Source organism: Hemicordylus capensis, chromosome 6, assembly GCF_027244095.1.
Source record: "Hemicordylus capensis ecotype Gifberg chromosome 6, rHemCap1.1.pri, whole genome shotgun sequence".
In the NCBI taxonomy this organism is placed as follows: domain Eukaryota; kingdom Metazoa; phylum Chordata; class Lepidosauria; order Squamata; family Cordylidae; genus Hemicordylus; species Hemicordylus capensis.
This window is the reverse complement of record NC_069662.1, coordinates 155,817,886-155,839,922: the sequence shown is the minus strand read 5'-3', so window position 1 is coordinate 155,839,922 and position 22,037 is coordinate 155,817,886. Positions and strand designations below refer to the sequence as shown.

Here is a 22,037-nt window from a genome sequence, read left to right as displayed (position 1 = left end):
GCATTCGCAACGCGGCCAGGAGCGGCTCTTCCCTGCCTTAAAGGCAGAGAGAGCGTCTCCTGGCCATGCTGCAAACGCAGTACTGGCCATTTAACTCCTGAACGGGGCCATGCGGCCACGCTCAGGAGCTAAGCCAGCACCTCCCCCCACATCAGACATGGGGGACGTGTCAGGGTTGCGAGGCACAGCCCCTGAAGGGTGGTGGCCCGGGTTATTTGAACCCAGTCACCCAATGGTGGCTACGCCACTGCTGAACATTGCCCTTATCGATTTGTGGAACACTAATACTTGAGCATTTCAACAGCAAACATAACTGACTGAAGATAAAAATGAGCTGCTTGAAGTGACATTGGTTAAGAAGTGAAACACTAAACAAGTAGTTCTGATAAGAACTAATCTGCCTACTTTCCTTTCATATCCCTGCTACATTTGGTCCAAATCGGTTAGGCAGTTCACATATTAGCCCACTTGCACCTCAAACGTTCATGCATCTACCATTTTGAATTGGGGTGGATGACATCATCACAAACTATGCCTTTGAGGTATTCCTACAACTGTACCAAATTTGATCTAAATAAGTTCCCACTTGCACCTCATATGTCCATGTGTCCACCATCTTGAATCGGGGTGGATGACATCATCACAAACTACGCCACTGAGGTGTCCCTACAACTGTATCCAATTTGGTTTATATTGGTCCAGGCATTGCAAAGCTGATTGGGACATACACGGACAAACACACACACAATGCCGAGTGATCTCATAAGCTTACTTTCATTAAGGAAAGTAGGCTAAAAAATGTTTCTAAAGAATGCAGGTATACTTTAATCTCAGTAAAAACTGCTGAACAAATAAATATTACAACCACCTGCCTTCTGCTTGCTAAAGTAGGTGACCACCTTTAAATGCTGCCCATTAACAACATCCATGCTTTAACATACCAGAGTATGTTATAAGACATACATACCATATAAGGACTCCATACTCGCAGCATCGTTGTCTATGAGAGCTGATGCCACCCAAACTATTCCGAGGATAAGCAGTGCGAGAAGAATGAGCATAACAAGGGTTTCCAGAATGCGTGCTCTGATTCCCTATAAAAACAATTTGCAATTTTTGTTAAAGTATACTAGCTGCATGATATATCTTACAAGATATTTTCTTCTTAAATGGCTTTTGAGACTAGCCTTTTTCCAATAAAGCCACAGAACATGGTTTAAAATCACTTAACTAGTATCACAGTTCCAATACATTTTATTCATTAACAATTGTTTACATCTTATGATTTTCACAGGGGCATTTTAAAAAGATAAATTACATTTATTAATTATTTCAGCTGAGGAAGTGTAGTGGCAAATTTTATCTACGATTCCAATTAAGAGACTGGAAAGACAATTATGGCAAATAGCCCAGCCAACATTAGTTTACGCTAGGTACAATACACCACTCCGCTTAAAATACAGGTCTTCCAAATTAATGGTTTCTGCTTGGTTATTTGCAGTCTAGAGAGCCCTCAAGAGCTCCACACACTCAGCTGTTGCAAACACACTGCCCTCAATATGCAATTAAGGATCAGGAACCACATATGCACATTATTTTTATTTATATATAGCCAGTGATGACAACAAGCATCCAGTGCTACCTAGCACTATTTGCTAGGTAGCACACTTCGGGGTGGGGTGGGGATTTCTCCCCTACCGTCACCACAGAATATCTGAGGAAGAGCAACAGCTAGAAAAACCACAACACCTTTTATATTATTATAGTTGTAAAGTACTTTGGGGTCTTCAGACAAAAAACACCATATCACTGTCATTGTCACTCACACGCACACATGCACGCACATGTACACCACTCTATCTCTAGTAAATTGATAGACATGGGCCTCTGCGACTTGGAGGGTTTTTTAAAAAAAGTTGCACAGGCTGAACTTTTTACTTTTTAACCAAGACTTTTCATTCAGATCATAAATTCAGATCATAGTGGAATTGGAAAACAAAAATAAGTGCCTTGTTCACTAGGGTCCTCTTCCTTACAACTAATGGTATAAAAGGACAGGGTTCAATCCTTCTGCTATATAAGGTCAGAAGAACTGTGATTTTAAGCTCCCCAGACGGGTTCCTAAGTCCTGAACAACCAACAAAACAGTTATCAAGAGAACAGTAAAATGAAGGACTGGGAGGGGGGACCAACACACTGAAAGATGAGGTATTTCTTTATGGGAAACTCCTAAAGGGCAACACCACGACAAGCCTATAGCCAGAAACTAGAATGCGGGAAAGGGCAGCTAAGGTCACTAGTTGCCAACGGGGGTTCTAATACGACAGATGCTCTCTCTCAGCCAAGTCCACAATAGGGATGTCTCCTTAAAGGAAAAAAAAGTTCAGTTCCTCACCAAAAAGTGATTACAAGTCACCTAGGGTGGTTTTTTGCTTGCTTATCTGTCTGAAATCTGCTCATATGCAGCTGAAATCAAAGCCTGAAATTCCTATTTGGCCACAGCCCTTGAAACAGTCAGCAGCCATGTTGGCTCTACTGTGATATCATCAGTGCTGTCCATCTTTGAAGCCTTGTCACTCCAAGTATGGAGAGTGAAGTTTCCTGAAGTAATCTGACCCCAAACAACCATGATTTTGAAAAATCCAGAAGGTACAAGTGGTGTGTAGAACCACTGTGCAAGAGCACAACAAAAAGTATACGAAGAAAAATTGTGCATGTACCTAAAGAAAAAAAGCAACGGAAAGCTTGGGTAGATGCAGTGAGAAGAGAAAAGGTGTTCTGTGAGAAATCTGTGCTTGTGTCTCAGGACCATTTCAATGTTAGTACAAATAAATAACATGTTTATTATCCTCCAATATTGTATTTTTATTTGATTTTTTTTCTGCCCCATTTTCTAAAAAGGCAACAACCTTATGGAGAAGGGTGGGTGTGAACAGTTTCATAGGAATTAAGACCACAAGGTTATTATTAGGGTTAGTTTTATAACTTTAAAAAAATCCCCTCCTTCAAAAATTGCCTTTCATAATCATCTTTATCTTTACTTCATTCTCCGACCAGCTTCACAACTTTGCAGTCACCTTCTTATAGGGCATGCCAGTATAAGTGGAAAATTTTATTTGTTTTTTTTCTCTGTCTTTTAACAAAAGTGGCAAGCAATTGTGCGGAGAAGAGGGGAGGTGAACATGGACACACACAGAGAATGCCAGATGATCTCATAAGCCTACCGAAAAGTAGGCTTTAAAAGGGTCAATTAACCTTCGCCTAAGATCTACATAAAAGACACACCGCAGGAGCACATGTACAACTGACTCCATCTCAGAGTTACAGGGGAAATATCTCTGCTCAATTGGAATTCTACTATATCTACAAGCCAAAAGTTCCAAAGGGAGGAGATTCATACAGGCCCTCAAGAAGGCCCATCTATGTTTAGGGAAAGTAAGGAAGAATAGATAATCTGCTGGGTGAGTTCTTATCCCACCACTGAGCAGGCGGAATGACCTAGATGTCCTTGACAGGGGTCTCTGAAACTCAATATCCCAGATCTTTTGTTTAATAAGTTCTTTGGCCCTGACCAAACCCACAGAGAGGATTGCCTCAGGTGAAAGACCATAGGTACAGAGTTCCCTGACACAGTTCTACCACCAGCTCGAGCAATGCCTATCCAATAATAACAAGGGAAGGAGACCAGAGGGCAATAAGTTGATTCTTGCCCAGTTTCTTAACACCCAATTCCAATCTCAGAGAGGCATTAGAAATACATTTGGGGGGTCAGAAATAATGTTCTTAAGGCCCTGCTCCAGCAGGGAATAGTTAGCATAGGGTCCCAGCTGTGCCCCATAAAACATCTGAGCCAGCGACTTTGCCTTGAATAAGTTGGTGGCAGCCGGAATGAACATCCCTCCTTGCCACCTGTGGAAGCTGAGAGTTGCTGATGCACTTCTCTGTGCCTGAGCAGCAGCATTTGGGCACTCTTTATCCCAGATTCCTGAAATACGACCCTGAAATATTTAAAACATTTAATCTGCTCTATATTGTGATTGTCAATCCTCCATTTATATATTTTTCTCTCCTATTGGAGAAGGCCAAGATTTCGGTTATCATTAATATCCATATCATTAATATCCAGTTGCTCTTCCTTGCAATAGAGGGCTAAGGCCTTAAGAGCTCTTCTCATCCCCACTTGTGGCTGGGACAAAATTACTGTGTCATCTGTATATAAAAGTACAGGAAGCAGTCTGTCTATTATCTTTGGGGCATGTATATCTAAGCCCTGCAGGCACTTGATTAAAGAGTTTACATCAATATTGAACAATGTAAGAGACCAGAATGCACCCCTGCTTGACCCACCCTAGATGTCCTAATAGGCCTAGATAACTGGCCCTGCCGGTTGCATCTCACTAGGAGCACTGGGGCCTAGCAGTTCTGAGGAAAAATGAAGAGGCCACTGTCACAGCTAAGGAGCCAAGGCCTATGTGATTGAGCCTGTTTCCCTATTTACCTCAGAGACATGAATTAAATCATTCAAGTGTAATAATGGTGGCCCTTTATTTTCAAGAGATCTTTCATTCCCTAGGGGTAGATTTTTACAGGATTTCACCAGCCCTGACAGAAACAGAACACCTTGTTCACTCCCCTCATCTCCACTCCAACATAATCTTCATTGCCAGTGAAGAAATTTGCCGCCATGCAGGAATCTACAAATGGCAGATTTCCTGAATTTCCTTTTACAAACCCTTTTTCAGTCATCAACGCAAAATAAATCCACACAACTCAGTCAATCCTCCTGCACATAAAGAAGGCTAAAGGGAGGATTGAGCAGCATATATGTCATAAATCACCTCAACCAATGGGAGAGTGTGTTTGCTCTGCCAGGGAAATGTGAATCTTTAAACAGCATTTTTAAACAAATTACTTCATGTGGGATGAAAAAAATCACAACACTACCTAATAGTGAGCTGCTTAATCAATTAATACTACTAAATCTCATACAGCATTTTAAGGAGAAATCCCCATTATGTTCAAAAAATGAAGATTCTCTTTAGGGAAGCAAAGCTGCTTGAAAGTTGAGGAGCCTCCAACAGCCTTATCCCAGTTCCCTATTCAGAACTGTACAGCATGTTGAGGGGCTGCTTCTGTTATCTAACAGCGTTCACATTGTTATTTTTAAGCTGACATTCGTCTGAGTTCCACACATCTAGGCATTATATACGTGAAGTTCAGCACTATTAGATAATTGCAGCCAATTCAGTAATGGGCAATGTCTCCGCTTCATTTTCACAAAAGCAGTTCAAAAATTCATGTATGTTTTCAACCCCATTTTCCACGTCTGCCGGGTTTCTTTTCATAATTCCATCCTACTCCAAAGCCTCAACAAGGACCTGACAATTAATCCTTCTAAAAAACAGAACATGTCTATAAAGTAACTTTCCAGCTGGAAATCCTGGTTATATATGAATGGCAGCTGACTTTACAATCTTGTAGCAATGAGAGACGAGGAAGCCACAAAACATAATTACTGAGAAAGAAGACCTTTCTCCTCCCCCAATAAATCTGTATTAAAAAGGATTACTATTATGTCAATTGAAACACATTAAGACATGCCTCACAATAAGTGTGTTTACAGCTTATACCTAGAGGGTAGTTTCTCTCTGTATGCAGTGTACATCTTCTGATGACAATTCCTTACTGACTGTGACTCGTCTTAAGATTTCCAGGTTTCATACTTTCAGAATATTGCAGGAGTAAGTAGAAACAAAATGAACAAAGAATTGCCATGTATGCAAAAGTGAGAGATTATTGTTTAAAAATACTAAGTATTTGGGATTCTGGAAAAGTGCCAAATATTTGCTAGTGCAGTCAATAAATTAGTAAAAAGCACGGAAGCTGTCTTTTATCGTCACCGTTAATCACATCAGGACAATACAGTACATAGGCAAGAAACTTGGCAACTGCTCATCCTTCCACTAAGGGCCAGAATATGAATACATTGTATATTGCCAGAATTTGACGAATTTTGCAAGAAGAAAATGCTAGCAGTCCCCAAGGAGAGGCAGTGAAGCAAACCAATTTTTTAATATACGGAGGGTAAAAGATGCACCCGATTTCAGGATAACATACAGAAGCATCACAAGGGCCAAAAATCAAGTGGTCTCTCTTATTCATTTAATAATTAAAGGATTCAACTCAAGTAAGAGAAAATAACTTCAATGGAGCCATATTAAAATGTGCTGTTTTTGAAGAGCTGAAGTCATTCCTTCAACAACTGAAGTCTGCAAGTGTTCCCAGTTTCAAAGAATAGTATTACAGGCATTTGCAGATTTTACTTCAAATACACTATGGTACTTTCAGGTAAGTACTTTTCTCATATTGGGAGACCTCACTTTATTTACAATTTTGATCTATTTCCAAAAGCAACTCACAACAATTTGCTTTTGGAAATTCTCTGGTTGTTTTGTAAACCTCCCAGAGAGCTTGCGTTTTGGGCCATATAGAAATGTATTAAATAAATAAATTAAATAAATAAACAAGATCATCAAACCCATATAACAGTATGAAACCTTTCAAATTAAGGAAGACGTTTGGGCCACTATGCCTACAACACAACTTACATTGTATCCACATGGCAGGTGGCCTTTATACAGCCCAATAGTGTTTCGCTTTTGAAACTGGGTGAATAGTGTTTCGCTTTTGAAACTGGGTGAACCAGGCCTTTAGGATTACCACATACTCGAAATTCAATGGAACTAGGCTGCCAAGGAACCAACATGAAATGAAATGAGGGGCCATCACATTTAGAGCAGCTGCAAAGGTCTAGCATGACGGCAGAAGAATCCATCATGCACTGGATCTCTGCTAGTGACAGTCTGGCTACTCTACAGTCCCACTGCACAGTGCCTGCACAAGTAACTGCGTAATGGGAAAAACTGGTTGCCCAGAGACAGCCCACATTGTACCTCTAAACCTGTGATTCAAATATCATTTCCTCTTCCAAATTGTGTTGAATGAAGACAGTCAAGAGGGTGGAAGGAGAGTGCAGGGGAAGCCTAAGGCAGCAGGTTAGCGCAAGGGTAGGTAAGGTACATATGGAGGCTGCATCTAGCCCCACAAGATGCTTCATTCTCCTTGATGCAGTCCCACAACACTGTTATATGGCAACATCTGCAGACCAACTGTGATGAAGGGGCTTGCTAGTCTGACTGAAACCAATAGGTCATACAACAGCTATTCTTTGGAAGGGCCATTGTACCAGCAATGATATTGCACATATACTATTAGAGCATCAATAATTTTGGAATACTAAGCTATGATTAGAGCGGAGAAGGAGAGAGAGGTGCAGGCTACTGCTAAGTTGGCCTTCTAAAATTCACTTGTGTGAATCATGTTACTGGAGTTAAATGGTTGCAAATGTAAACCAAAGCTTTTAAGACACATAGGAACATAGGAAGCTGCCATATACTGAGTCAAACCATTGGTCCACCTAGCTCAATATGGTCTACACAGACCGGCAATGGCTTCTCCAAGGTTGCAGGCAGGAATCTCTCTCAGCCCTATCTTGGAGAAGCCAGAGAGGGAATTTAAAACTTTCTGCTCTTCCCAGAGCAGCTCCATCCCCTGAGGGGAATATCTTCTAGTGCTCACACTTCTAGTCTCCCATTCATATGCAACCAGGGCAGACCCTGCTTAGCTAAGGGGACAAGTCATGCTTGCTACCACAAGACCAGCTCTCCTCTCCTTAAAATTCAAAACTGACACAAAATTCAAGTGATCATATTAAATTAAAATTTGCACAGTGCTTAATCACAAGCCTTCTGATAACTTAAAAATTTAACCAGCATTGCGAAAGTTGAAATACACCAAGTATCAATGAAGTTAACAGAGCTTTCCTCACCAAGGAGAAAAAAGGAGTGGATGAAAGGCTGAACAAAGGCTGGCATGTTTCTACAGAGCTGAAGATTTAAACACATAAATCCTGCAGAACATCTTGACCTCTTTCAAGGTATGTCAACATTACTTTATAATCACTGCCCTCAACATAACCAGCAAGCCTGGGAAACATTTTATGTTCATTACATGTTTCAAATAAATGAAAACAATGGGCCTGATAGTTAACAAAAGGGTGCCACTTGGTAACTTTAGGGTAAGAATCATTTAAAAAAATATTTGGATTGCAGAAGAGAACTACAGAAGTTAACCTGAAGCTAAGAAATAGATTCAGCTAGCACTTTCTAAATGCCTTTTCTAATCTGTTTAAGTAAAAAGGGAAGAAACTGAATAGCATTCTACACTAAAACCAGCAGACATTGGACAATCTGCATTTCAATGCCTCTGCAATACCCTCATTCTCCCACAACTGGCTAGGTTATCCAGCTGCCCTGATCCATATCTACACCTCCATATTATTCTCTGACTAGAACCTCTCTACAACACACAACATTGCTAAGTTCTGTGCAATTGCATACAAAATTTGCCAGATTCTAAATGCCAGTAAACACGAGACCTGATGCAGCACAGAGCGCCACCTATAATCTACGGACCTTTTACAATTGTATAGTTTTCAATTGTAATAGTACAATAACCTTTTAAACTCTATAGCCTTTCACTTATAGATTTTAGCTATCCTACAATTTTAACAGTTTTAACCAATACAATTATAATCTCTTTTAATTTGTAACTCTTTAGTCTCCTATAGTGTAACACTGCAACTGCAACCGGACAAAAAACCCCAACTTCAAGTATATGCTGATGGGATCCGAGCTGTCGGTGATGGACCAGGAGAGGGATCTTGGGGTTGTGGTGGACAGCTCGTTGAAAGTGTCGACTCAATGTGCAGCAGCTGTGAAAAAGGCCAACTCCATGCTAGGGATCATTAGGAAGGGGATTGAAAATAAAACGGCTAACATTATAATGCCCTTATACAAAACTATGGTGCGGCCACACTTGGAGTACTGCGTACAATTCTGGTCACCACATCTTAAAAAGGACATTGTTGAACTGGAGAAGGTACAGAAGAAGGCAACCAAGATGATCAGGGGCCTAGAGCACCTTTCTTATGAGGCAAGACTACAACACCTGGGGCTTTTTAGTTTAGAAAAAAGACAACTGCGGGGAGACATGATAGAGGTCTATAAAATCATGCATGGCGTGGAGAAAGTGGAGAGAGAGAGATTCTTTTCCCTCTCACACAACACTAGAACCAGGGGTCACTCCATGAAATTGATTGCCAGGAGGTCTAGGACCAACAAACGGAAGTACTTTTTCACACCATGTGTGATCCACTTGTGGAACTCTCTGCCACAGGATGTGGTGACAGCCGACAACCTGGATGGCTTTAAGATGGGTTTGGATGACTTCATGGAGGAGAGGTCTATCAATGGCTACTAGTCGGAGGGCTGTGGGCCACCTCCAGCCTCGGGGGCGGGGTGCCTCTGAGTACCAGTTGCGGGGGAGTAATGGCAGGAGAGAGGGCATGCCCTCAACTCCTGTCTGAGGCTTCCAGCGGCATCTGGTGGGCCACTGTGCGAAACAGGATGTTGGACTAGAGGGGCCTTGGGCCTGATCCAGCAGGGCTGTTCTTATGTTCTTATGCTGATTCATGGTCCTTACAGTTTCTGTGTTTCTGTGCCTTACAACAGCCAAAGACTGTAATACAGTTTTTACAAACCTTATAGGTTCTAACCATTTGGCAACTTTACTGTTTATATTCCCTCGATCTTAACAGCCTTCAACACTTGCCAATGTTATGTTTTCTTCCTTTATTACGGTCTTTGACCAGGATAAAGTGATTGATTAACTGACTGGTTACATTTCAATGCCATTCCACAGCCTTTTTCTCTCAAGGATGAACTTTCAAGTCCACCTGAAAAGAAATGACAGTCGGTTTTAAGAAGTTTTGCCTCATGAACGTTTTATATTAAAATAATCCCCAAAAGCTGAAACATGATACTGTTTTTCAGTGAAATTTTCTTAGCTGGAAGTTTTCAAACAGAGGCTGGCAGGGATGCTACAGCAGTTTCCTGCACTGAGCAAGTGGGCTGGCCTAGAAAACAATCCCTTCCACCTCTAACATTCAATGATTCTATGAACAATGAATGGGGAAGGGGGAAAATGTTGAGGGAAAGACAAAAATTAAATGAGCCGTTTCCTCTACAACAAATTGCTTGCTCTAGACTTCATCCAAATACAAAAGAACTTTTTGATTAGTCCTGCTCAATGTCAGTATCTAGCAGTAGATGGAATACTAGAAAATTATTGTCCCTCATCCAGTTTAAATTCCTCTTGTATCACAGCCTTATACAAATAAATTATAAGAACATAAGAACAGCCCTGCTGGATCAGGCCCATGGCCCATCTAGTCCACCATCCTGTTTCACACAGTGGCCCACTAAATGCCACTGGAAGCCTACAGGCAGGAGTTGAGGGCATGCCCTCTCTCCTGCTGTTACTCTTCTGCAACTGGTACTTAGAGGCATCCTGCCTTTGAGGCTGGAGATGGCCTCTAGCCCTCCAACTAGTAGCCATTGATAGACCTCTCCTCCATGAAGTTATCCAAGCCCTTCTTAAAGCCATCTGGTTGTTGGCTGTCACTACATCTTGTGGCAGAGAATTCCACAAGTTGATTATGCGTTGTGTGAAAAAATACTTCCGTTTGCTGGTCCTAAATTTCCCAGCAATCAATTTAATGGGATGACCCCTGGTTCTAGTGTTATGTGAGAGGGAGAAGAATTTCTCTCTACTTTCTCCACTCCATGCATGATTTTATCATGTCTCCCCGCAGTCGTCTTTTTTCTAAACTAAATAGCCCCAGGTGTTGTATCCTTGCCTCATAAGGAAGGTGCTCCAGGCCCCTGATCATCTTGGTTGTCCTCTTTTTAAGATGTGGTGACCAAAATCGTATACAGTACTCCAGGTGTGGTCGCACCATAGTTTTTGTATAAGGGCACTATAATATTAGCCGTTTTATTTTCAATCCCCTTCCTAATGATCCCTAGCATGGAATTGGCCTTTTTCATAGCTGCTGCACATTGAGTTGAAACTTTCAACCATCTGTCCACCATGACCCCAAGATCCCTCTCTTGATCAGTCACCAACAGCTCAGATCCCATCAATGTATGCCTGAAGTTGGGTTTTTTTGTCCCAATGTGCATCACTTTACACTTGCCAACATTGAACTGCATTTGCCATTTTGTCACCCATTCCCCTAGTTTGAAGAGATCCTTTTGGAGCTCCTCACAATCCGTTTTGGATATCACTACCTGAAAGAGCTTGGTATCATCTGCAAATTTGGCCACCTCGCTGCTTACCCCTCCTTCTAGATCATTTATGAATCAATTAAAAAGCACTGGTACCAGTACAGTTCCCTGGGGGACCCCACTTCTTACTTCCCTCCATTGTGAAAACTCTCCATTTATCCCTACCCTCTGTTTCCTGTCCTTCAACCAGTTAGCAATCCACATATGTACTTGTCCCCTTATCCCATGACTGCTAAGTTTTCTCAGGAGTCTTTGATGAGGAACTTTGTCAAAATCTTTTTGGAAGGCCAGGTATACTATGTCAACTGGATCACCCTTATCCACACACTTGTTGACACTCTTGAAGAACTCCAAAAGGTCTGTAAGGCAAGATTTACCTTTGCATAAGCCATGCTGGTTCTCTCCCAGCAGGGCCTGTTCTTCTATGTGCTTTACAATTTTATTCTTGAGGATGCTTTTCATCAATTTGCCTGGAATGGAAGTTAAGCTAACTAGCCTGTAATTTCCCAGATCGCCCCGGATCCCTTTTTGAAATCGGTGTTACATTTGCTACTTTCCAGTCCTCCGATACAGAGCCTGATTGAAGGGATAAGTTATATATTTTAGCAAGGAGGTTGGCAATTTCACATTTGAGTTCTTTGCGGACTCTTGGATGGATGCTGTCCGGCCCTGGATATTTGCTAGTTTTCCATTTTTCCAGACAGTTTAGATCATCATCTCTTGTCACTGCTACCTGAATCAGTTCTTCAGCCTCTATCCCTGAAAACTTTGAACTGAAAACTTTAGATTCATTTTAAATAGAATAATGAAGAACTCTTGCTTGCAGTGCAACTCTGTAAACTGAGTAAAATAATACCTATTTCACTTGAGGGGAATGTTATTTTTGTTTCAGGAACAGGTATATGCTCAGTACCTCTGCCGTGAAGACGGAAGCAAAGAACTCATTTAGCTTCTCTGCAACCTCCATATCCTCCTTAATAATCCCTTTCATTCCCTCATTATCCAAAGGTCCAACCGCCTCTGTGGCAGTTTTCCTGCATCTGATGTAGGAATTATGTTATACATATTCATTCTAAGTCTGGCTGCCACACAACTATCAATTTAGCACTATTAGCACAAGATGGCCACAGCTTGAAGGTTGATTATTAATATTAATATATATATTTAATTACACTTTGCAATAGAGTTTAAGGAGTGACATATTATAATGCCACCTTTAAAGAAGTCCCACTTGTGCAGGATTTCAACAGAATGTATTAATGGCAGGGAGTCAAATTATTTAAAAAATTAGGTTCAGTACTGTTTCATCAGTACTCTAACTTTAAGGAATGGTTTGGTAATTGGTTCAGATACTTTGAACTAGTTTAGATTCATTTTATATAGAATAATGAAGAACTCTTGCTCGCAGTGCAACTCTGTAAACTGAGTAAAATAATACCTATTTCATTTGAGGGGAATGTTATTTTTGTCCAAGGAAACACAAGATGCTTCCAGCCTCAATTTATGGAATTGTCCATAGAGAGGCCTTGATGCTGGATACCAGGCTGTAAGTGGACTATCATCTACTTGAGCACCAAGACTACCAGGATTAGGTCTTGCCTAGCAAATTCTCTTGCAGCTGCTCTTCTTTTCAGCGGGCTCACTGCGAAATAAAGTGTCTCCAAAATCTAATTGGAGCATAGACGAGCTCTTACCACCTTTCAAAAGAATCTTTCAAGTGCTGGTTCTGACTCACTTACTGCTTCTTCTGTTTAAGGGTTCAGTTCTAGTTCAAGGTTGCCAAGTGATTGTACGTTTGGGTTTAGATAAGATCTACTGAAAAAACCTGCTGTGAACCAGTTTTGAGGTTCAGATCAACTCCCTAGTTAATGGGGTGCCAAAAGCATACAATTCACTAACATTACATATAAAATGTAGTGAGGGGAATTCATTTGTAGGCAGAAGGACAGATTGCTATGTTGGAGACTCCGCCCTTTCTTGTCTTCTCCCTCTTCAATCTAATGGGCCACCCCCTTGAGCCACAGACTGTTGCATCCGAAACCTGCAAAGGAATATACATCCTACCTAGATGCACAGACTGATCAAAATGAGAAATTTGGACTCACATATACAACAATGTCAAAGGAAGAGAGTTAGCACAAGCAACTCTAGGTACCACTACATGTACTATGACATAAAAGACAAACAGGCCATTATTTGCTGTCAATCATTCAACATTGCGGTATCAAACCAGTTCAACTATAAAAAATATATAGGTCATATGTACCACTACATTTGGAAGGAAAAGTTGTATTAATTTAAAATCAAAATTTGGCAACATGCTTCCTGTTTGTCACTACGGTCAGGACTGCATGTCTGTTCCAAATCTGTGAGTTTGTTGCACTAGCGTGCTATCCAATGTGTTATTCAACAACTTGATATTCTAGCGTTATTATTAAAGCAAGTTTCCAAACCTAATTAACACACAGAAAAACTTAGGAGAAATGTGGACAACATCTGAAACTTCAAAGAGACAAAACATCAAACAGGGATTTCCAGGTCAGACAAAGGAGTTCAGGACACTGGACAGCCATCATATCTATCTCACATGGCTGATGCTCCTTGCTGTTCCCTTCCTTCCTTCCCACTTTGGCTCTACTAACCATCTAACACCAATCTTTCTACCGGGCAAATATGTTTACTTCTGAAAATCTGTAAAAAGAATACATGGTGCTGCATCACCATAGATCCAAATCTATGGTGCGGCCACATTTGGAGTACTGCAGACAGTTCTGGTCACCTTATCTTAAGGAGCACAATGCAGAACTGGAAAAGGTGCAGAAGAGGGCAACTAAGATGATCAGAGGGCTGGAGCACCTTCCTTATGAGGAAAGGCTACAGCATCTAGGGCTTTTTTAGTTTGGAAAAGAGGTGACTATGGGGAGACAGGATATAGGTGTATAAAATTATGCATGGAGTAGAGAGAGTGGACAGAGAAATCTTTTACCTCTCACAAGAACCAGGGGCCATCCCATGAAACTGTTTGCCAATGAACTTAGGACCGACAAAAGGAAGTACTTTTTCACACAGCACATAATTAATCTATGGAATTCTCTGCCACGGGATGTGGCAATGGCCACTAGCCTAGAAGGCTTTAAAAGGGGCTTAAACAAATTCATGGAGAAACGATCTATTAATGGATACTAGTCTGGTGGCTATAGGCCAGTCTTAGAAGCAAGATGTCTCTAAATTCCCGTTGCAGGGAAGCAATAGCAAGAAAGAGGACATACCCTCACCTCTTGCCTATGGGCTTCTCAGGCGCATCTTGTGGGCCACTGTGTGAAACAGGATGCTAGACTAGATAGGCCTTGGGCCTGACCCAGCAGAGCTGTTCTTATGTTCATTTAGTTGATGTAAATTATTATTGTCAAGGAACAAGCTGCAGTGGTGAGGAGAGGAGAGGCACTGGCACAGGGCAGACACTGGCCTATCTGCTCATTATCCATATTGGCTGCAAACCTGAATTTAATACTGCTGTAGCTTCATGGTCATCAAAAGGCAATTCCTGCTTTTTTTAGTTTATGTTTTATTCTTAAATTAAACTAAAGCCCTAATCCAGTGAAGATACCATCTGACAGAAAACATTTGTAATAGTGTGTTTTAAATATTCTGAATTTTAAACAAAGTGACTGGCCTACGGAAGAAAATTACTCAAAGTAGACCTACTGAAATTAAATGGACAATGCCTAAAGGTAGTCCCAATGTCAATGGGACTACTGTGAGCAATTTTCCTCAGCATGTCAGGTGACATTTTTTATTTTATTTATTTATTTATTTGATTTATATACCGCCCTTCCAAAATGGCTCAGGGCGGTTGATTAACGTAAGATGTTAGCACATGTAGCTACAGTGCTGTCCTTTATGGCACTGATTAAGCAAGTTGCTTTTAGTTCTACAAATGGACCACTCCTGTATTCTACCAGGAAAACCACATGGCTCTGTGGTCACCAGGAGTTGACACCAAATCAAGAGCACAAGCTTTCCTTTTTTGCTTTAATACAGTGTAGCACAATTCAATTACATGCTAGAAATAAACATTTCATCCAGATCAGAACACTAATGTTTCTGTATGTGCTGAATAATTTCTAGACACAAATAAATATAAGCAGTGAGCTTTAATGCCAAATAAACCTACGTTCTCAACCATATTCTTTGAGACTATTTGAAGAACAATACTGTAACTTGCGATTATCCCAACTGCAGACATTCATGCAGGTATAAAATGGGCAAATGCATTTTGTCAAATAAAGTTTCAATGTAAGTCAATTAACATTTTATCAGGGAAAAATCATAGGAAAAACCTTTGCTTGGGAAGAAAAATATTTTATTCAAGGGATGGTTCCTCATTAAGCTTTACACTTTTTGTGCTGGATTCAATTTCATTTCCTAGTAATACTGAAAATGACAGAAGTGAGTTTCATACAAAGTGCACTGCCCAGAACCTTTTGCAGGGGCAAAACGTTTTAAGTAACTGATCTTTACTGAACAATGCATTGCAAATATTCTCTATACAATGTTACAATACTATTAAATCTTGTAAAGTCTGTCAACCTACATGGCATGAAAACCAAGATCTAAAGCAAAATGTTTGGTCTATAATTCAAGGGTACTACTAAATAAGGTTCTCTTTGGCAAAGCACAAAAACTCCTAATCAAAGAGCCAATATTTGAGACTGTTCCATATCTAAACCTGCTATTTTGTGGCATGATCAGATTCAGAGAATTTAGTTTATGTATTTAAAGAGCATCAGAATTATACAGGCTTGTTATTCTGGGGGAAAGTTAGAACAGAACCTCAAAGCATCAGCCAGGGCACCATCTATATCTTGTTCTTGATACAAACTGAAATGCAAATTATCCTTCATATCTACATAATAAGATGTTAAATGTTCTGACAAGAAGACGTTTTGCTGTAATGCAGCAAAACGGCTAACAAACAAGACTATTCTGTAATAGCTGGTTTAAGAAGTGTAATGTTCACTTTTAAAGTGTTTTTATCTATACACTGTGGTGTAGTCCCAATCGATTTCTCACTGCTGAATTTTTAGGACATGGTTTTAGAGACCTACAGAAATACAAATAGCCAGATCCACTCAGCTGCCATACATAAAATATCTTGGCAATCTGTCTGTTACTTATTAAAAGTAAAGCTAAGCTGTTTTATTTTTAAATATAGTTTTCTTATCGAAAACAAGAGTTCTACATGGAGAAGGCAGAGATGGTAGTGATGAAGCGGTTTATTAGTTGATACACAACAGCTGGTGAAATATTACTCTTTTGTGAAGAACATTAAGATCAAAACATTATGCAAGTTAAATTTCCTTGAAAGGTTCCCAGCAGGAGTCTTCCTTTTTGTTTGCACAGTGCTTGATTTCCTTTCACCCGCAAAAAAAAAAAAAGCCTCACCAAGAACATCCATGTGCCACTAACACTAAGCAGCACTTCCTTAATCACTTATTTCCAACAATTTATGGATGATCAGTGGCAAAAACAAGCAAAAATAATGAAAGAATTTAGTGAAGCGTCCTTGAGACATACTGGCTTAGACTTCCTTCTCATTTGTGTCTCTTTAACATTGGGGGACTGATACAAATTAGCCACTGAGGGGGGGAAAGTCATCTGGTCATAAAATACAGTACAGGGTCACTTTTATGTAAGTTTGCCAAAAGGGACATAAACCAGGACAATTTCAAACTGTGACACAGGATAGAAGTATATTAAAACAATCTTTGTTCCTCCTCTATTGTGCTGTCATGTTGCTCAGCTTTATAGATATACTGAGCACCAACACTGGCCTCTTCACTTCCACCTGGCCTACCTAATTAATTAAGTAAGGAAGCTACCTCAAATATTTCTACCATTTGCTTTTATTTTCAACCACTCTCTTTTGATGTTCTCAGTTAACCTCTTAATCTACAGACTGTGTGTGTTGTGTTCTAAATATTGAGAAGTCTGGATAGTTTGCATAATTGGTCAGGATGTTGCTGTTGCTCATGGTAAATTTTATGCCACAACTTCTGGGACGAGTCCACCCCCATCCCACAATCAATACTAGGATAAAGGTTTGTTACAAAACAAGTTTTTAAAGTGATGTTTCAGTTTTTCATTCTGACAAATTACAAGCTCTGTGTCCTCAGAATCATTTTCAGCTTCAAAACACTAGAGTCCAATAATGCTTTTGTTAGTATCTCAAGAAATATTGCTGCAGCCAAATCATGAATACATACATAAGCTTACAACTTCATACAAATACAAATTGAATCTATTATGTATTTATTACATTCATAAGTCACTTTTCCACCAGGTGCTTAAAGCAGTATACAATCAAAGAATCTAACAATTTAAAACACAGTTAAAATATCACTAATATACATGAAACACAGTAGAACACAAGAACACACTTGCAATCAACTATAAAAAGCAAATGCCCAAAAAGCAATGTTTGCGTCAGGTGGCAAAGCAAACATCAGCCAATAAGGTGGCTTGCCAGGCCTTCAAGGGCAGAGTATTCCATCAACTAGGCACCACTACTAGAAAGGCCCTGTCTTGGGTTGTCCCTAAACGAGGAAAGTCAAACAGCAGCAACCCCACTGAGGATCTCAATATTTTGGCAAGTTCATAACGAAAGAGACAGTCAAAGTTCCTATGCCATTAAGGACTTTAAAGGTAACACTCAGCACCTTGAATTATGCCCAGAAAAGTATCAGGAGCCAATATAGATGATAAAGCAAGGGAGTTACTCAATCCCTATAATAAACTCCTGACATTAGCCTAGCAGCTACCTCCTGGGCTAGCTGAAGTTTCCAGATACTTTTCAGGGGTAGTCCCACAAAGAATACATTACAGTAACAAACCATCAGCATGAACAAAGGCATCAGTATAGTTACCAGATCTGCTTTCTCCGAGACGGTTGTAGCTGGCACAAAAGCCACAGCTGTGTATAGGTACTCCTAGTTATGTTACTACCTGTGTGAGTTTAGGATCACCTCCAAGCAGTGCACTTGATCCTTCAGAGTGAGTCCAAAACAGATATTTACCTCATTTCTGGGATGACTTATCTGAAAATGGCTACAGTCTTATTTGCTGGCGCCCTAAGAGCTACTTAGGCCAGTTTGAAATTGAAACTGAAATTTATTCTTTGAACATCTGACAGTCCTTCCTCCTATACACAAGAGTGTGTGTGTGTGCGCGCACGCGTGCATGCACACCCCTCATGCTCTATTACTGCTTTTGAAATTCCCATTGGTTTTAAAAGGTTTGCCATGCCGAGTGGTTGGGAGTGGGACTACTCTGCTGAAGAGCACATGCTTTGCAGGCAGAAGGTCCCAGGTTCAATCCCTGGCACCTCCAGATAGGACTGGGAAAGACCTCTGCCTAAAACCTTGGAGAGCCACTGCCAGTCAGAGCAGCAGACAATAGATGGCTCAATGGTCATCTAGATGGCTCAATGGTCAGACCAGATACAAGACAGTTTCCTGCTGTTCAAGAAGAACACATCCAAAGCCAATTGAGACCAAAACCTAGTTTCACACTTCTTCTGCATTGTGGACTAGGAAAATAATAGGTTGGAGCCAAAGAAATATGAGCAGTAGCAAAATTAACAATACTGCTATTCCAAAAATGCTTGCACAATCCTTCACACAGGGATGAAGAGATTACCGTCCAACAATTTCCATGCTTCTGGTTGTGCAGGAGGTTGTATGAGTTACTGCACAAGCAGAATGTCACCTTCTAGAGATGAAGCACCAGCTACTCAAAAGAGGGGAAAGCCTTGCAATAGGCAAAGGAAACGTCTTAGAATAAAAACGCATCTGCATTGAAAATATGGACATTACAATGTGCATCTTTACATAGAAAACACAGATTGTATTGTTTTATGTTCTGTGCATCATCCCAGGTACTTGAATAAGTGAAAAAATTATTCTAAAAAGAAGCCGATATAAATTTGGTCAACAAACTATCAAGGTTGCTGTTAATATAGCCTATCAAAGTTATAACTAGCACTGACAGTTAAAAGGGGGCATCAGTACTAAAAGCCAACATTTAGAGTAAAGACTGATTTGTCTAGGTTTACAATTTAAGAAAATTGAGAAAACTGAAAGCCCAATTAACACACAAAACAGTGGACTGAATGGGGGGGAGCCATTTAAGCCCTTTTTTAAAAAGGGCACAGAGTTAACCCCCTTAGGCCTAAAATATCCTGTCTGAATTAACAGAGTGCTTTAATTAAAAACCTAGACAGAGAATCATGTTTAGTTTGATTTTCAGAACAAGCACTACATGTATCCATGGTGAGTGGCCAATTTCCGTATCTGTATCTCTGTGTAATATACAAGTGCTTAAAACCCCCCACAAAAAAACGCTTTTGCCCAAGGGAATCAATGGGAGCCTACTAGAGAAGCCATATGTCTTTGAGAATGAATGCCATCAATTAGAATGAAGAAGGGGGAAATCACAATAAATTTGCAAGTGGCTAACTTGACGGCACAATTTACCTTTAAGTGAAAAGGGAAAAAAAATAGATTTATCCCCTTTAAACGAATAACAAATATTAATGCAAGCAAGGAGAGTCTTATGGAAGCAAGTTGCACTACAATAGGCTGTGCAAAATATCCTCATTAAGGATGCTATCATTGTTTGGTGGTGGTTTAGGGATAGATCAATAAGCAAGACATCAGAAGGTACTCCAAAAGAGTCAGAATAAACCTTCATAAAGCAGTGCAAATGAAACACTACCTGACCCTTAATCACAGTAAAAGGATTAGAAAATGGCTGAGGGATCACTCACTCTCCCCTCAGCCCTTCCCTTGTGAATTCCTTCATCAGCCTTAATCAAGGTTAATTACTACATCATCACAGACACAACTAAGGTTAATAATATCCGCAGCTTATTCCTAACACCACTGTAGAAACAGGAGCCAAGTTTAAAAGCAGCACTTGAAGGGTGGATGTAGGTAATTCTGTGACCAAGTTCCCTGGCTCCTAACCATGGTGAACAGATCGCCATTGCTGCATCAGTACCAGTTCTTAGTTCCATAATACTAACTAAAGTCCAAATGGAGTCCTAATCAGCTACCAATAGAAAAGACAGGAAGCCTTTAAGACTTATTTGGAATAGACACAGCCGGAGAACTGGCTGCATTTTATCTGAGATATGCATCTGAGAAGTTCTTTGTGCAATATGTTCATCTGCTAAATGGGCAAAAGAATACCATTTAAAGTGGTGGCACTCTTCTATTTAGCAGGGGATTGACCATTATTCCATTTCAACCCAGCAAAGTAGTTCCCAGTGTCTGGTGTCTCCCTTGTGTTTCTTTTAAGGAAACTTCATTTCATTGCTTTTGCTATGTAAACTGTTTTGAGAATGTTTTTGTTGAAGAAACAAAATGTAAGCATTCTAAATTAAGTTTCTGTGCAGACATGGTTTATAATTTGCTCACACTCTCTCGCTCTCACTCACACACACCTCATTCACTCCCTAACAATTCTATGAAAAACAACACGTAGGTATATTAAAGTGCGCCTTCAAAAGGATCCCTGGAAACCAAATGGCATATCTGAACCATTTTACTAGTGTTTTCATATGCATTATATTGTGGTTGACTATTAAGCTAGACACATTCACATAGTGTGCGAATGGACATCGAGGCACAGATGTTTCAGAACCAGAATTCTAAGGAGACTTCTAGATGCTATCCATGGGGCTCCTCCTCCTGGAGAAGGAAAAGTAAAATTTACCCATCAGTCACAGAGAGCTCATGGCAATGAAGGAACCAGGCAGGGAAGAAGTCATACCCATCAAGGAGTACCCATCCTTTGCTCCTTCTACTGCCAAGCAAGTCTAACTCATGCCCATCTACTCCACTAAAAGTCTTCCGCCGTCAACACATACCAAACACCTGGTCCTTTAACTTTGTATGTATCCCTGCATACTTTCATAAAAAGTTCTATCTCATCATATTGCAGAGTGGATAGGATCTATCTAAGAGCTGAGTAATGTAGCTGGCAAAGCAACACACACACAAACACACACACACTTTGACAAGGCAGGCAGAACGAAAATGAGCCTGATGCAAAAAGTAAGTTGATTTTGATCACATTATTATGGGTTGGTCACAAACATGGAACTGTAAGATATTCCCCTTAGGGGATGGAGCCGCTCTGGGAAGAGCATCTAGGCTCCAAGTTCCTTCCCTGGCATCTCCAAGATAGGGCTGAGAGAGATTCCTGCCTGCAACCTTGTAGAAGCCGCTGCCAGTCTGTGTAGACAATACTGAGCGAGATGGACCTATGGTCTGACTCAGTATATGGCAGCTTCCTATGTTCCTATGTGACAGTATCCAATTAGGTTATGGCACATGCGACATGTAATGCTCTTAGAATTTAACAAAAAAACCAGGTTGCTCACCTGTAACCTATGATCCGGTAGTGATCCATTGTATTCATATGAAATGGGTTCTGCACCTGTGCAGGGACCTCGTGGATAGATTGACTAGCTCCTTGTGATGCCCACTCTGCCCTGCACGTGCCATATGGAAGTTGACAGGGATTGTACTGTCTGAGCTGGGGACAATAGAAGGACTCTCTTGGGCTGCGCAGCTTGAAAGGTGCATGCAGTTAGTCCTTTGACACGGCGGTCAATGTCAAAGTTGCTGCCACAGAAGCAGTCAGTATCGACACCAACCTGGAGTCCATTAATTCAAGTATTGCCTCCATCAACGTCGATGTCAACCTTGAGGAATGCCCCCT

General features: G+C 40.6%; 1 protein-coding gene across 4 annotated transcripts in view; it reads right to left on the bottom strand.

Annotated features, from left to right (window-relative positions):
• Positions 1-22,037, bottom strand: part of LMBR1 (limb development membrane protein 1) — a 110,470-nt gene that overhangs the window by 34,365 nt on the left and 54,068 nt on the right. For 2 of the 4 annotated variants that reach the window (XM_053259127.1, XM_053259126.1), the window contains exon 6: positions 968-1,094. In XM_053259127.1, the coding sequence (XP_053115102.1) occupies positions 968-1,094 (127 nt within the window). Of the gene's footprint in view, positions 1-967; positions 1,095-9,661; positions 9,684-9,732; positions 9,755-22,037 lie in introns of those variants that run through there. The other 2 variants (XM_053259129.1, XM_053259128.1) reach the window with 2 other exon arrangements.